The sequence below is a fragment of the Ovis aries genome, chromosome 12, assembly GCF_016772045.2.
Source record: "Ovis aries strain OAR_USU_Benz2616 breed Rambouillet chromosome 12, ARS-UI_Ramb_v3.0, whole genome shotgun sequence".
Classification (NCBI taxonomy): domain Eukaryota; kingdom Metazoa; phylum Chordata; class Mammalia; order Artiodactyla; family Bovidae; genus Ovis; species Ovis aries.
The window spans coordinates 51,402,432-51,418,440 of record NC_056065.1 but is presented as its reverse complement, the minus strand read 5'-3'; the positions used below and the strand labels follow the sequence as shown (position 1 = coordinate 51,418,440).

General features: G+C 48.7%; 1 protein-coding gene across 10 annotated transcripts in view; it reads left to right on the top strand.

The window, feature by feature from the left end:
* Positions 1-16,009, top strand: part of FHAD1 (forkhead associated phosphopeptide binding domain 1) — a 162,679-nt gene that overhangs the window by 136,715 nt on the left and 9,955 nt on the right. For 8 of the 10 annotated variants that reach the window (XM_060396588.1, XM_060396586.1, XM_027975873.3 and 5 more), the window contains 7 exons: positions 278-437; positions 1,786-1,918; positions 5,520-5,649; positions 6,319-6,443; positions 8,416-8,511; positions 9,171-9,391; positions 9,929-10,094. In XM_060396588.1, coding sequence (XP_060252571.1) covers positions 278-437; positions 1,786-1,918; positions 5,520-5,649; positions 6,319-6,443; positions 8,416-8,511; positions 9,171-9,391; positions 9,929-10,094 — 1,031 coding nt within the window. Of the gene's footprint in view, positions 1-277; positions 438-1,785; positions 1,919-5,519; positions 5,650-6,318; positions 6,444-8,415; positions 8,512-9,170; positions 9,392-9,928; positions 10,095-10,767; positions 11,227-16,009 lie in introns of those variants that run through there. The other 2 variants (XM_042257439.1, XM_027975874.2) reach the window with 1 other exon arrangement.

The window sequence follows — 16,009 nt, the reverse complement described above, 5'->3', positions numbered from 1 at the left end:
GCCACAGGCACACAGGCCCTGACAGCTGGGGCCAGGCGGGCGCCACACAGGCTGCCTCGTGGCGCCGGCGCTCATCGAAAGGTGATGCTGGTGGGCGGTTTCGTTGGTTTTTTTCTCTTTTTTGCAAGCAGACCTCCTGGCCGTTACTGAAGCCCCCTGAGAATTCTTGGAGGGTGGACTGCCTCATGGTTTTCGGAGGCCTGGTAGATCTGCTGTGGCCCTCCAGGAGACCCCAGGCCGGAGACCCCACCCCCAACAGCTTGCATGTACCCCCCAGGGGAACTGAATGAGAAGCAGAAGGTAGAACTGGAGCGGAACGTGGCGCTGGTCCAGCAACAAAGCAGTGAGCTGAGTGTGCTCAAGGACAAGATGGTGCAGATGACCAGCCTGGTGGATAAGAAGGACAAGGAGCTGGAGGTCCTCAAGCAGGCTCTCAGGTGGGTGGGAAGGCCTGCACAGCAGGTGTGGGGAGCCCAGGCATACCCAAGTACCCAGGGAGCCTGGCAGAGAGAAAGGAAGGGCTCAGTCAGTGATGGTTAAAGAGTTGAATGAATGAGTAGATGAATGAATGAATGATATATGTTTCATTGCTTCACAACCTCATCATTTAAAACTTTGCTCAGTTCTGAGCATCTCAGAGATTCCTGCCCAATATTTCAGATAAGTCTGTTTAAATGCAGCTCCCTCCAGGAAATCCTCCTTTACTCACCCTCACCAAACATAGCCAAGGGCTCCTGCTCTGCCCAGGGTCCCTCAGCACGTCACCTGATCTAACACCTCTCACACAGCCAGGCTGCTCCCACCTGTTGAATTGTCTGCCTTCTCCATGAGGACCCCTTGTAGACCTTGCCTGCTACTGACTCCACACCGTTCGCACAATGCCTGGCATGTAAAGGAACTTGATAAATATTGACTGAACAAACGTGTAAACTGGAGGTCAGCTTAAACTAAGTAAATTGTTGTTGTTCTGCAGGTTTTATTTTGATATAAGATTAATGTTTTCCCCCAAGAAAATTTGAATAAAATTGATATCTCATGTATAACCCATAGCTTCATTTGCTTCATGGTTCATGGCCAAGGTGGATTCACATTGTGGTTAAAAGTACAGGCTCCAGGCCCAGGCTGCCTGGATTCAAAGCCAGGTGCCTTCATCTATAAGTTCCATGACTACAGGGAAATTGCCATGTCTCTTTCCTGGTCTGTAAAATGGGGCAAGGAGAGGCCCTAGCTCATGGGACTGTTATGAGAAATAGAAGGGTTGACATACACCAGGTGTTAGAAATAGCAGACAGGCACTAAGCGAAGTTGCTCAGTCGTGTCTGACTGTTTGCAACCCTATGGACTGTAGCCCACCAGGCTCCTCGGTCCATGGAATTCTCCAGGCAAGAATACTGGAGTGGGTTGCCATTTCCTTCTCCAGGGGATCTTCCCGACCCAGGGATCGAACCCAGGTCTCCTGCACTGTGGGCAGACGCTTTACCATCTGAGCTACCAGGGAAGCCCAGACAGGCACTAAATGGCCCCCATAAAAGCCACAGCAGGTATCCTGAAGACCCAGTGCAGGAGGCAAGAATGGAAAGGGGCCTGCCTCCCTGGTCACTAGCCAGCAAGCTCAATTATCTGGAGACCCTCAGGCAGGAGCTTGAAAGCTCCAAGATTTCAGCTCCCTGTAAACATGGAGTCCCTTTCCCACTTCTGCCTGTGAGTACAAAGGTAATTTGTGGTTCCCAAACCTTGTGCGGCCAGCCACCCTCCTGCTCAGTGACTCATCTTCTCTGCCCCCAGGGCCTCCCAAGAGAAACAAAAACTCCAGCTGCACAAGGAGAAGGAACAGAAGCCCAGGAATGCAACCAAGATGTGTGACATTTCAGTGCAGATAGAACCAGTCCACACAGATATTTTCTTGAGCAGCCAAGAGGTGAGCACCTGCTCCATCCCCGGGGGCATCTAGAAAAATAAACTAAGAAAGAGCCCAGTGGAGGCTTTCTTGGCTTTTGAAAACATCTTCATTCTAAGTTCCAAAAGCATGACTTGCTTATGTGAAATGTATAAAGTTATCACCAGCTGGGCACAGGTACCGTCAGCCCTCTTCCTCACAGAAACCACCACACCCTCATACAGTCAGCGGTTGAAGTTCAGGCTTGGAGCCTGTCTGCCTGGGTTCCGATCCTGGCTCCTCCACTCAGAAACCCTGCAACCTGGTACCAATTCCCTCATCTGGAAAGTGGGCATAATGCCAGCCACCCCATCATGGGATTGTTGAGAAACAAATTTAACTTACACACACAAACACGTACAAGCTTACCTATACATATATTTATTTGATAGATTTTTTTTCAAAATATAGTCTCAAACCATATTTATACTGCAACTTATTTCTTTTTTCCCACATGATACTATTTCATGGGCATATTTTCAAGTAAACGTACGTGAAGATCTACCTCAGTCTTTTGTTTGTCCCAAGTTGGAAATTATATTTTTGAGGCAAACATACCAAATGATTTGGAAATTTTCATCTCCAAGGCCCAGCGTGTGGGCTGGGCGACAGTGGTGGGCACATGGGGTGGCACCCAACCTCCTGCTGTCAGACAGGGATGCCCACCCCCCACCCCCACCCTAAGGCAGCAGCTGCCACCACTGTCACAGTTCTGACAACTGTGACTCCCTGGCCCTGTGCTGGGGACTCGCAGGGCCATTTCCATTGAATTCCATCACATCCCTTTTATCCAGCCAGTCGCCTGTTGATGGACATTTGTTTCTGCTTCCGCACGTTGCTGTAGTTAATATCTTTGTGAAAGTGAAAGCGTTAGTCGCTCAGTCATGTTCAACTCTTCAAGACTCCATGGACTGTAGCCCATCAGGCTCCTCTGTTCATGGAATTCTCCAGGCAAGAATACTGGAGTGGGTTGCCATGCCCTCCTCCAGGGGATCTTCCAGACCCAGGGATCACACCCAGGTCTCCTGCATTGCAGGCAGATTTTTACTGTCCGAGCCACCAGGGAAGCCCTTTGTAAGTATAGGTGTGATTCTGAGATATCCAGGGGATGTCCTAAATTAGGCCTGAAAGGGCTCAAATACCAGGCCATTTATGCTCCGTGGCTGACTTGATGATCTCTGCCCAGAGGCCTTTGCACGCCTGAAGTCCCAGCCAGGCAGCGCACAGGGCCACATCATTGATGGAGAACCATGCCTTCATCCCGTGGTCCTGTTCAGTGGCTCCCATCTGTCCCTGTGGCGGGCAGTGGTGCTCCCCGTGATCCGTCTTTGGCTGACCGTGGGCATAGCACTTCCTCGAAGCCCTGGGTTTCCTGGAGTCCAGGGATCTCCTTTCTCCCTTCGCTTTATGAAACTAGAGACCAGGGCGTTTCAGTAGTGCGCTTTGGACTTTCTCTTGGAAACAGGGCCAAATGTCTCGGCTTGCCTGCCTGCTTCCTCAAAGATGCCTTTACCCTGCCAAACAGCAGGGAGCCAGGGCCACACGCAGCGTGAGGGAGAGAGCTCAGTGGCCCCGCTGGCTGGCCCTGGCTCCAGTCACCATCCAGAGACCTTTATAGCAGTAGCGTCTCCTCCTTATTAGGGCAGCCCAGCCATGGGGCTGCAGCCGGTTCCGCAGCTGTGAGCGCCCAGGGCCGGAAGCAGGTCTCGTTCCTGTTGAAATCCAAGCTCTTAGTGCAGGACCTGGCCTGTGTTAGTTCACACATTCAGCAACTGTTGGGCGCCTGCTGTATGCCAGACCCTGTGCTGGGCACAAAGCAGGATGCTCAGGGTTCTTGCCCACACAAGACCCCCTCTGACTCTCCTGTGTTTGCTGGGAAGGATTGTTGACCAGAGGCCCTGTCTCAGTTTCTATGATGACGTAGTATTAGAGGAGGATGGGGGAGGGAGGCTGCAAGATGAAAGGAAAAAGGGCTTTTTTCCTTTCTCAGAACAGCCTTCCACACTCAGTCTACTTCCTGCTTTCTAAACCAGAGTGGGTCAGAGGGCTTAAGAGTTGTATGAGAAAGAATCTCCATCTTCTCTAAATAAACAAATTCCCAGAAGGGCCATGAGCAAGGGTCACGTCGGGCTCAGCCGAGCTCTCCAGGCAGAGGAAATGCTGTCACCGAGCCTGGCGGCTGCCCCACCCCCAAAACCAGCCACCACCTTCTCTCCACCCTCCAGCACGTGTGCACATGCACAGCATTCCTGGTGTTCACTCCCAGGGCAAACATATGCCCTCAAAGAGAGGGAGGCTGGTGTAGAAACAGCCCCAGAAGTGGACCAGCCAAGCAGGCGGAAAGCCGGCTGGAGCCAGGATCAGGGTCTAGTGAGGCCCTCCTCAGCGCAGCACCCCCTTCTCTCAGGGCTGAACCTTGGTCCCAGCAGGAACGCTGGGGCAGGCCCCTTCTGGCTCCATATTTGTGGAGCTCCTACTGTGTTCGGGCACAGGGCTGAGCTTTGGGAATAGCACGGCCTACATGGGAGACAGGCTCTGTCCATGCGTGCATGCTCAGTTGTATCCGAATCTTTGGAGCCCCATAGGCTGTAAGCCCGCCAGGCTTCTCTGTCCAGGGATTCTCCAGGCAAGAATGCTGCAGTGGGTTGCCATGCCCTCCTCCAGGGAATCATTCAGACCCAGGGGATCAAATCCACACCTCTCACATCTCATGCATTGGCAGGCGGGTTCTTTTCCACTGGCACCACCTGAGAAGCCCCTCCTCACAGGGTTCACATCGTGAAAAAGGAGAGAGGTGATAAACTAGGCAACGTCTAACAAAATGTCCAATGAGGGTGAGCCCTCCAAGGAAGGAAACAGCAGGACTGGGGCTGATTAGCATAGGGGAGGGGGCTCTTTGGGACAAGGCAGTAGGGAGGCCTCTGCAGGAGGAGATGGGGAGCAGAGCCTGAATGAAGTGAAGGAATGAGTGGTAGGGGCCTGGAGGGGATAAGAGACCCCAGAGAGGACTTGCTGGGTCTCTCTAGACCAGCCAAGAGCCCATCCATCCAATTCCCCATAGCAATATGAGACCACCATCCTTACTACCAGCTAAGCACCGAAAAATGTCCCTCCAGGACTTACCTGGCAGTCCAGTGGTTAAGACTCCATGCGTCCACTGCAGGGGGCATGAGTTTGATCCCTGGTCAGAAAAGAGACTAGACCGAAAAAAAGAACCAAAAAGTCCCCCGTTCAGGAGTGAATTTGATGTGATTGTTCAAAGATGAGAACAGAATGACAAGTGGAAACCCAAACTTAGAAGAATATTAGGAAAAAAGAAAGAAAGAAAACATGGCGAGGAAACATAGAGGGGATCTCTTATTTATAGTGATGCTAAGTCAGTAGGGAAGTTGGAAATCTTCCTAGATGTGACTTTGTATTTGAAGTGAAATATTTAAATTCCTTCTCTGCTGAAGCCCCTTAACAATATTTTCCAGGGTACTAAGTGACAGGGTTTCTGCTCATCCATGAATTGTTCATGTTTCTTCAAATAGAGAGATTCCAATCCCTAATAAAGCCGCTGTCTGCACCTTTCTGGCCACAGGAGCAGTCCTTCAGTGACCTAGGGGCCAAATGCAAAGGGTCCCGACATGAGGAGGTCATTCAACGTCAGAAAAAGGCCTTGTCTGAGCTTCGTGCGCGAATTAAAGAACTTGAGAAGGCTGGCTCCTCAAGTAAGTTCCCTCCTTCCTAGTGGCCCCTTCTGTGCTGAGCCATGGGCCCCAGACCTGAGGGTTCCCTGTGGGGGCTGACCAGGATCACTGTCTTCTATTCTTATCATTTCATAAGTGAAAAGATGTAGTTTTTTAAAAAAAGAAGAAGAAGATGAGTTTGGGGGTTGGGGGAAGAGAGGCAGACATGATCTCAAAGTTAAGAGCAGGCCTTGATACTAAATAAACAGGATTTCATGAAAAACTTGTAACATTGTCCTTCTTTTTCTTATTTCACTATGGCCCAATGGAAACTTTTGCATAGGCCGATGGTGTTCAAGGATCAACCTTGGGGAACTTCCTAGATAAATACCCTGTTTAGAGGGAATGGGGCTCTCAAGAAACAGAGAGTTGCTGGGTGGAACACTGAGCCAGGCCCTAGAAGCCTGGGTTCAAGGTCCATCCTCCTACCTGTGGCCAAAGGTTCACCCTCAGTGCCTCAGTCGTGTCATGCTGCAGCCTCATATTAGCTGTGTGACCTTGGACAAGTCATTTCACCTCTCTGGGCCTCAGATTGTGAGGGTTAGTATTGGCCCATGATAAGCATCCAGTCAACAGTCAGCTGTGACTTCTTTACATCCAGTGACTTCTTCCTGAACCTTTCTTTTGAGTCTAAATTATTTCTTTTTTTAGATCCTAAGGACCACATGGATGAATCATTTCTAGACTTAAAGACTCTCGGGATGGAAAAAAGCATCCAGAAAATATTGGATGTAAAACCTGATTTGCCAACTTTCTCACGAGTAGAGAGCCGAGTGGTAATTTGCCTCTGCAGTGACTGACACGTGGTGAGGGTGGGTCTGAGGGCAGATCTATCCAGGTGCCCTGGTATCACTGGTTCAGGGTCAGATCCTCCCTGTTAGCCTAGCATCTGGATCAATTGGTCAGTGCCTAGCAGTACCAGTGGTCCAGTGTTTGAACAGAAAGGGGGCTTTCAAATGTGCATAGCAGGATGTATCATCACAATGATGTTGGGCAGGTTAATCTCTGGGCCCTCCTTTTCATATCATATGTTATATTCTGCAGAAAATATTCAACAAGTTATATAACATTATGCCATGAGTTTGCCTAAAATTTGCTTCTTTCTGTAAACTCAAAAGCCCGAACACAGGAAAGGTAGCAGAAGGGAGCCGTGATGATTAAGAAGACACAACAGTTCTAGAATCAGAGACCTGCCTGTGTCCTAATCCCAGCTCTGCAAACCAAGTGACCTTGGCGGGCTCTTAACCTTTCTGGGACTCCGTTTCCCAGCTGTAAAATTATGATGGAAAAATTAAAGGAGATAATTATGTAAAGTGCTTGTGCCAGTGCCTAGCTCATGGTGAGCACTTAATAGATGATACTTGTGATTATTATCAAATAGCGTTTCAATGGTATTATTCAAGAAAGCCTTCCTTCCTTAGGGGGCTTAGTTTGATTTGCCCAGATTTGCAGAAGTAATTTTATTGTTAGGTAGGAGGTGTTTGATTGGGCATTTGATTGACACATGACAATGGACAGCTCGGGTTAGCGTTAATCAGAGAACCTGCTGGGCGTGGTTTGCTGCCACAGCCAGATCCGAACCATCCTTGGGCTGTTGGAAGAAATAATCAAAATCATTCAATCTCATTTATCTAGACATTTGCTAGGCATGTGGATCTTCAGAAATGTGTTGCTTTGAGACTTCCCTGGCAGTCCAGTAGTTAAGACTTCACCTTCCAATGCAGGGGGTGCAGTGTTTGAACCTTTTGGGGGGAGCTAGGATCCTACATGCCTCAAGGCTAAAAAAAAAAACATAAAACAGAAGCGATATTATAACAAATTCAATAAAGACTTTTAAAAAACGATCCACATCAAAACAATATTTTTAAAAAAGAATGAAAGAAAGAAACGTGTTGGTTTTCCTGCTAAGAGCAAACCCTCCTCTGAGAGGTGGGGAGCTCAGCTGGATCCCATATCCTGATCCTGCTTCCAAGATTTGCCTTCTCCTTGGCAACAACCCCTCATCCCACCACTGACACCACAGAGCAGGAAACCTCCAAGGCTGGCAACAATTAAAAGGAGGGAAGGAGCAGGAGAAAGAATAGCTGAGCAAAGGCAACAGGACTCTTGTTTTTCTAAAGCTTATCTTCTCAGCCTCAGTGCTACCAATTTTTTGAGCCAGGTAACTCTTTGTTTGGGGGACTATCCTGTGTGTTACTGGGTGTTTAGCAGCATCCTTGGCCTCTACACACTAGATGCCAGTAGCAGTTGTGACAACCGCCAACATGTCCAGGCATTGCTAAATGTCCCAGGTAAAGGGAGAATGCACAGAGTCATCCCCAGTTGAGAACTGCTGGTCTAGAGGGAAGACAGACAGTGATCAAAGAACGGGACTAATGATGTGTCATTTCAAGAAAAGTTATGCTCTTAAGGGATGGGAACAGAGCTGTAAGAAAGCAGTTCACAGAGGAATCAAACTGGAATAAAAAAACAGCTAGAAGGGGGTGACAGAGAGTGAGATGGCTGGATGGCATCATCAAATCAATGGACATGAATCTGAGCAAACTGCAGGAGACAGTGAAGGACAAGCCTAGAGTGCTACAGTCCATGAGGCTGCAGAGTTGGACATGACTTAGCGATTGAAAAACAACTGTCAAGTTATTCTTTAGTAACTTTCCGGTTCTTCATTTATTCTTTGGGTTATTCTTCTGGATGTAGAAAATCATAATGAATACCAAAAGAGAGTTTTTATTTCTTTTTTTATTTCAGCCTCAAAATGGCCTTTCCACCCCAGGGTCCATCATGGCCACTGATAAATTAGGGAAAACAGATGCAACTGAGGCTCTGGATCTCAGTGAAAAGCTGGTATGTACACCTAGCATCAGTCCCCCTCCTGTCCAAACCTGAAACCCCCTCAGGCAGTGTTAACCACCAGATAGCTTAACTAAACATCAACCCTTCATAGATATTTAGTTGTTATTACAGCTCTGCGAGACCCATCTACTATCCCAGCATGGGTTGGAAATTGCATAGTTGAATTCCTTGGAAAACTGGGTAGCAAGAATAAATGTTTCTATCTGTTGTCATTTTCCCCCTAGTTCTCAAAAAGGCATAGCGTAAATGGATGCAGGGAACATGAAAGTCGTATTAAAAGCCCAATTGTACTCCTTTCCAAAGCATATGTTCTCTGTGATTGCAGAAAGTGAATGAAACAGAATTAGACACTTGCCTCCTTATTAAAGGGCTTCCCAGGTGGCTCAGTGGTAAAGAATCCGCCTGCCAGCGCAGGAGATGCAGGTTTGATCTCTGGGTTGGGAAGATCCCTTGGAAGAGGGCATGACAACCCACTCCAGTAGTCTTGCCTGGGAAATCCCATGGACAGAGGAGCCTGGCAGGCTACAGTCCATGGGATCACAAAGAGTCAGACACAACTGAGTGACTGAGCACAGCACACACACTCCTCATTAAAGCAGCCACCAGTGGTGGTGGACCAAGCCTCTTACCTGCAAAACGCTTTCTCGTAGTACATGGATATGAGCAAAACACTCGGGAGTCTGATGAACATCAAAGATATGTCAGGTCATGTGTCTATGAAACACCTCTCCCCCAAAGAGAGAGAGAGAGTCAACCAGCTTCGACAAAGAGACCTCGATATGGTGTTCGATAAGATCACCCAACTCAAGAACCGGCTGGAGAGAAAAGAGGAGCTTTTGAGAGGATACGAGAAAGACATTGAACAGCTCAGGTAGGGCCCATGTCCCCACAGAAAGGCCCAGACCTCCATTCTCCAGGCTAAAGCTCAGGGCAGCAGCAGACCTCTGGACCAAGACAGGAGGACAGAGGTCTGGGTGTGCAGGGGAGGTGGGATCATGACTCAGGGTCTGATGGAGGCAAGTCCTCTGGGCCAGAAAGCAGCAGTTAAAGTGCGCTATACTCTCTTAAGGAATAAGGTGCACCTTTTATGAATGTGTCTGATATTTCACCATATGTGTGCTTTTCATAATCCCATCTTATTTTCAGTAGTATCAGTTCCCTGACCCTCCCTGGGAAATTGGGAGGGGCTGGCAATATAACCTGTGTCGGCTTCAAGCCACACTTACACAGCCCATGAGCTATTTATTCTGCCCTCTAGTCCTCAAACTTCATTATTCTCTCCCACTTGTAATGAAACCGCTAAGTTAGGCGTACACAGAAGTATCTTGAGAATCTCCCAGGGCAGGGGCATTGCTGGTAAGTGAGAAAGATGAGGGGAAAAGAGACTTTGTCTCTCCCATGTGCTCAGGCAGAGCAAAGTGTCGGTTCAGATGTACCAGTCACAGGTGGCCAAGCTGGAGGATGACATCTACAAAGAGGCCGAAGAGAAGGCGCTGCTCAAGGAGGCCCTGGAGCGCATGGAGCAGCGGCTGCACCAGGAGAAGAGGTTCAACAGGGCGATCAGGCAGCAAAAGGTGAGTGCTGCCTGCTTGGAGCAAAGTCTCTGAGGCTGCCCCTCAGCCCCCTTTGGAAATGGCCAGCTGAGGTCCCAGCGGGATCTAGGCAGTACAGAATGCATTTACTGATGCAAAGGAAAGTGGCAGAATAGCTTTAGCATCAGACAGACCTAAGTTTAGACTGCAGCTCTTGCATTTACTGTGTGACTTCAGGCAGGTTCCTTAACCACTCTGAGACTCAGAGTCTAGCTTGTCTGTGTTTTCTTTCTTTCTTTTTAATTTAATTTTTAATTTTATATTGGAGTATAGCTGATTTACAACTTTGTGTTAGTTTCGGGCGCACAGCAAAGTGATTCAGTTATACATATACATATATCCATTCTTTTTCAGATTCTTTTCCCAGATAGGTTATTATAGAATATTGAGTAGCATTCCCTGTGCTTTACATGGGTCTTTGTTGATTATCTGTTTTATATATGGTGGTGTGTATGTGTTAATTCCAAAGGCCTAATTCATCCCCCCTCCACCTTTCCCCTTTGATAACCATAAGTTTGTTTTCAAATTGTGAGTCTGTTTCTGTTTTATGAATAAGCTCACTTGTATCCGTTTTTTAGACTCCACATATGAGTGATATCATATGATGCTTCCCTTCCTCTGTCTGCCTGACTTCACTTAGTATGATTCTCTCTAGGCCCGTCCATGTTGCTGCAGATGGCGTGATTTCCCCCTTTTTACAGCTAACATTCCATTGTGTACATGGATCATATCTTCTTTATCCATTCCTCTGTCGGCGGACATTTAGGCTGCTTCCATGTCTTGACTGCTATAAACGGTGCCCTCTGAGACTCACCATCTAGCTTGTCTGTATTTTTTTTAACTTTTGATAATTCATGTATTTTACCTTGTTCTTTCTATTCAGATAACTATTTTTCTGCCAGTTTTATTGAGATGTAATTGACACGGTATTGAGTTTAAGGTGTACGGCATAATGACATGACTTCCATGCCACATGAAGTAATTGCCACAATAAGCTCAGCGAACGTCCTGAATTTTTTAAAGTGGTGTCTATTGTTCTTACTTTCATTGTTCTGGCAGGTGCAAGGGACACACAGATGAATAAGTTCTCTGAGAATAAAGATTTTCAATTTGCTATTCTGAGTACACAGAGAATAGTAGACACCCAATAAATATTTGGTACATGGATGGATGGATGGAAGGACAAGTGGATGGATGGATGGATGCATGGATAGTTGGATGGGTGGATGGGTGGACACCAGATCCGTGGATCAGTAGGTGTTCAGGTAGATGAATGATCAGGTGGATAGAGATAGATGAATGTCCTTGAAGGACATATTTTTCAGTGCAGAACATATAGGTAAAGAGCTGATTTCAGGCTGACTTAGTGGGTAAGGGTTCTGTTCAGATCCAGAGAAGGGCACTTGGCTCAGTCTAGAGCATTCAGGGAGTGTTTTCCAAGTGCTGACATTTGTTATGAATTGCAAAGGAGAGTTGGAGTTTGTCCACCAAAGGGATGGACAGGTGTGCATTCGAGGCTGTGGGAGCCACAGAGGAGAGGCATGGGGACGAGGGATTTGCTTCCTGGCATGAACTTGGTGAGGCATTGACTTGAGAGACCAAGACTGACACTCAGGCTGGTGATCCAGCTAAGAGGCCACCTCCTCCCCTCATCCTGCTATCTCATCTATCACATGACACAAGACTCAGTGGGGTCAAACCCCCCTGCTTACTGTGTGACCTTGTGCAAATCAGTCCCCCTCTCTGAGCCTCACTTGCCTCATCAGTGAATGGGAGCTAAGAGCACCTGCCTTGCAGGATTGTTGTGAGGATTGAATACAACACAGGTAACCCTTCCTATCCAAGCTCTCACCGTCTAAACTCAGGACCAAACGGTTTCTGATGCCCAGGTACACCTGTCCAGGCTCTGAAGCATGCAGCTCAGAGCCTGGGACTCGGCAGGTGGATGAGGCTGTCTTCCCTGTGGCCAGCTGACTGTGCAGGTGGTCTCTGAAGTGAGCGCTGCCCCAGACGCAGTAGAGTCTGCTGCCAGAAGTCCCCACACACATCGAGACAGGCGTGGGCAGCAGCTGGATACCAGCTCCAGAAGCTCGCTGTAGCCCTGTGCCTGCACCGCAGTCAGTAGTGGGGTCTCTGGTCCTCTTGGCAGTTAACACCCGTGACCGTCCACTCCTGTTGTCAGCAGCATGTCACTAGCCCCACTGGGCACTGGCACAGTGACTCCTAAATAGATCAGACTCTCCCTGGCCCTTCACTCTCACCTAAGGTCGAGCAGATCTCCAAGCAGGCTGGATCAGGCAAACGGAAAATTACCATAGCCCCCATCTCTTCATGATGTCTGCAGGCATTGGGCTCCACTCATGCTATGCAGCCATGATCAGGGTTATTAATGCCTCTGGTAGCCCTGCCTGGTTGTCATGATGATCCTCATTTTACAGATGAGGAAACTGAGGCTCAATGAATTAAAAAAAGAGACTTGTCCAAGTTCATAGAGTAGCTGGTAGTTCACAGAGTCTTGTTAGTCAGTCATGTCTGACTGTTTGCAACCCCATGGACTACAGCCTGCCAGGCTGCTTAGCCCTTGGGATTTCCTAGGCAAGAATACTGGAGTAGATTGCCATTTCCTTCTCCAGGGGGTCTTCCTGACTCAGGGATCGAACCCAGGTCTCCTGCATTGCAGGCAGATTCTTTACTGTCTGAGCTACCAAGGAAGTCCCAAGTAGAGCCTTTACCTAGCCCCAGATCTCTCTAGTCCTAGGTCCTCCGTTCTTTGCAGGTCTGGCCCCCAGTTGCCTTCTTGTACATGTTAGTCTTTCTAACTTGGAGCTGTGTATTTTTGCATGCATGCTTGTGTGTATGCCTGTGAGTATGTGCTATGTGTTTGTATGTGTGTGTATTTGTGAGTGCGTTGCCTACATGAGCTCTAAGGAGGCCAGGCCTTAGAAGGTCATAGAAGGATGCCTTTCTCAACCAAGAGGTGATGGTCAGATGAATTCCTTGCAGACGGCTGTCCTCCATTCTGCAAACTTTCCAGGAGGAGGTTTCCAGACAGCAGGCTCTCTGGCTTGTAGCCCCAGAAATGAAAGTGCCTGCTGTCCTGCTCTGAAGGAGCCCGGATGTGGTGTTTCTAGTGCTCACCGTTCTGAATTAAACATCACAGACCTCAGTCTGCGTGTGTCATGGGGCTGCCTCAGGCAGAGGACAGTTTCCTTTCACACCAAGCAATGCCAGGGAGAGCTGGGCCACTGACAGAGTTCTGACTTTCCCTTTGATGTGCCCTCTGGAGAGCTCACCCCTCCCTAAGGCATCCCCCAAGCCCCAGGGTTTGGCAGGCGAGGCCCCAAAGCAGAGACACCAGACCACAGAATGGGACAGCAAAGGACCCAAAAAGGGCCATTGTCATGTACTGAAAACCTGAGGATTTACATAATCAGGCTTCACATGCATTATTCATGGGCTGCCTCATTCATACACAATGCAGGGGACGTGCCAGCCTGTTTGGCGCTAGATATCCTTCAGCAGAGAAGGGTCTGAAATGGCCAAGCTGAACCTGTGTCAGGGTCCCCAGAAGAGCTAGAGCTAGGAGCTTTCAAATTCGTGAAATTCTCAATAGGAAGAAAGATGTACATGAACTACAACCACAATCATGGCGCCGCCAATGATATCATTTACTGAGCACTTTAAGTATCATTTACTTTACTTTATCATTTACCAAGGGGCAGGCACCTGCTCCACACCATACAGGCTTAATCCCTCCCATCAAGCCCGCAAGGGAAGCTGGTGAGCATCAGCCCACTGGAGAGAGGGGAGGGCTGAGTTGACAGAGGGTACCACTCCCTGGCTGCTCAGCTGCAGAAACAGGATTCCCTCCCACCTGCTGCCCTCTCCAGCCCACATTCACTTTCCCACATCCCTTCCTTCTGCGTCTCCCTTACCCAGGTGCCTGCCTCCTATTTTTCTCACCATTGCTCCCAGAGTATTCACTCCAGGACTCAGGTTTGCATTTGAGGCTTCTTATTACTATGTCATCAGAAAGCCCTGTTTATCAGGAAGAAAAAATAATAACCTTTACAGTTTTGCTGGATTCTAAAGGACACGTGTATACATTTGTCTTGGCATCAGTTCCTTCCAGGGAGTATGTCTTCATTGTTTTTAAGTGGAAATTAACAGAAAATAGAATTCGTCTTTCCTAAGTTTTACACCTAGTATTTCCACAAGGAGCCTTACTTTTTAGCCTCCTATACGAAACTTTGAAAGTGTTCACCCTGTTCATTGAGCTCGCAGGGCTGAAGCACTGAGAGATGAAATTAACACATCTGAAGCTTCAGAATCCACGCCCCCACCCCCACCCCTCAAAATGTAGTTTGTTGTCTTAAATGTTTGACCATCTCTTCACTAAGCAGCACCTTCCAGAATCAAAAGTCGTTATTTCCACACTAATACCTCTGGCCATGAACGTGAGACTTGATATGAAAGGCTGGGCATTCACAGAGAACCCGGTGGTCATCACCAGGGGCTCTGGAAGGAGCTGAGTCTGTGGCTCTCTCCACGTGGCAGAGAGAAGGGACCCTGGACCAGGCTGAGCTCACGCTAATCCACGTCCAAGTCACTCGAGAAGCCCGCAGTGTCTCAGAGGCGGGAGGTGGAGTCAAACAAACAGCAGTCCAGCCCCGCCCCTGCCCCTAGAGACCCTTGAGTAGGTGGCTTGACCTCTGTGTCTCACGTTCCTCAACCAAAACAACCAAAGATGGTAACAAGAGGCCCGCTCCGTGGGGCAGCGGGAGGGTTAAATGGCAAAATGCCCGCAGTGCCTGGCACACGGCAAGCCCCTTTTCTAAGGGGAAGAATAGACAGCGCATGGATGGGTGGGGATTCCTGCGTTTCTTTCAGGGAGCTTCCTGCCAGCTGACGCCGTCCCTGGCCCTCCCAAAGCCGGCTGCTCCTGTGACGCTCTTTTCTCCTCGGTGAATACCACTCGGGTCACAGCCAAGAAAGGACCCAGATACCTTTTGTGAATGGCCTAATGCTGGGGTTTTTCAATAGGAAAATTTTAAATGCACAGAAGTAGCCATTTGAAAAGCACGCAAACCCTTTTACTTAGGGCTTGAAGTCTAAGAAAGGCTGAAGGGCACCGGCTGCTTCTGGCAGAAATCCGTTCAGCTCGCCTGCCAATCAAATCTCCAGCCAATGAAGTCCTGCCTAGGGGGCATGGCCACCACTTTGCCTGTGGCCTCAGCCCAGCGAGCGTGTGTGATTAAGTCACTCAGTCGGGTCCCATTCTTTGCGACCCCACGGACTGTTGGCCCGTCAGGCTCCTCCGTCCATGGGATTAGCCTGGCAAGAATACTGGAGTGGGTTGCATTTTTCTCCTCCAGGGGAATCTTCCTGACCCAGGGGTCGAACCAGCGGCTCTTGCATTGGCAGGTAGATTATTTACCGCTCCGCCATCTGGGAAGCCCCCTCAGCCAGGCAGGAGCGCCCTAAAGTTCCTTCTGCTTAATTAGCTCCGTGCCTTGTTTTTAAGATGAGAATAAAAATGGCACCTAACTCAATAACCTTGGATGAAATGAGAGGTTGCATACAAAACCCTTAGTACATGGGACCACATAGGATACATGCTCACCTGCCATCATGGCTATCCTCACTCTTCTATTTAACTCAAAATTTCCAGGATTTCCTTGGGCCCACGTATTCTCAAGATCCAGGTTTCCTCAGCATCACTTGCGTGTTTTTAGCCAACAAGTAGGAATTGGTAGATGTTGTGTAGGAGGAGCGTGTGATGGGAGGGGCTTGTGGATGGTACTCTCCTGCCCACGATGATGAAGTAGGGCAATGTGGCTAGGCTGGTGCAGCATACAGACAGAAGATGGCTAAAGAAAAAGACCCTCACTTGCCCC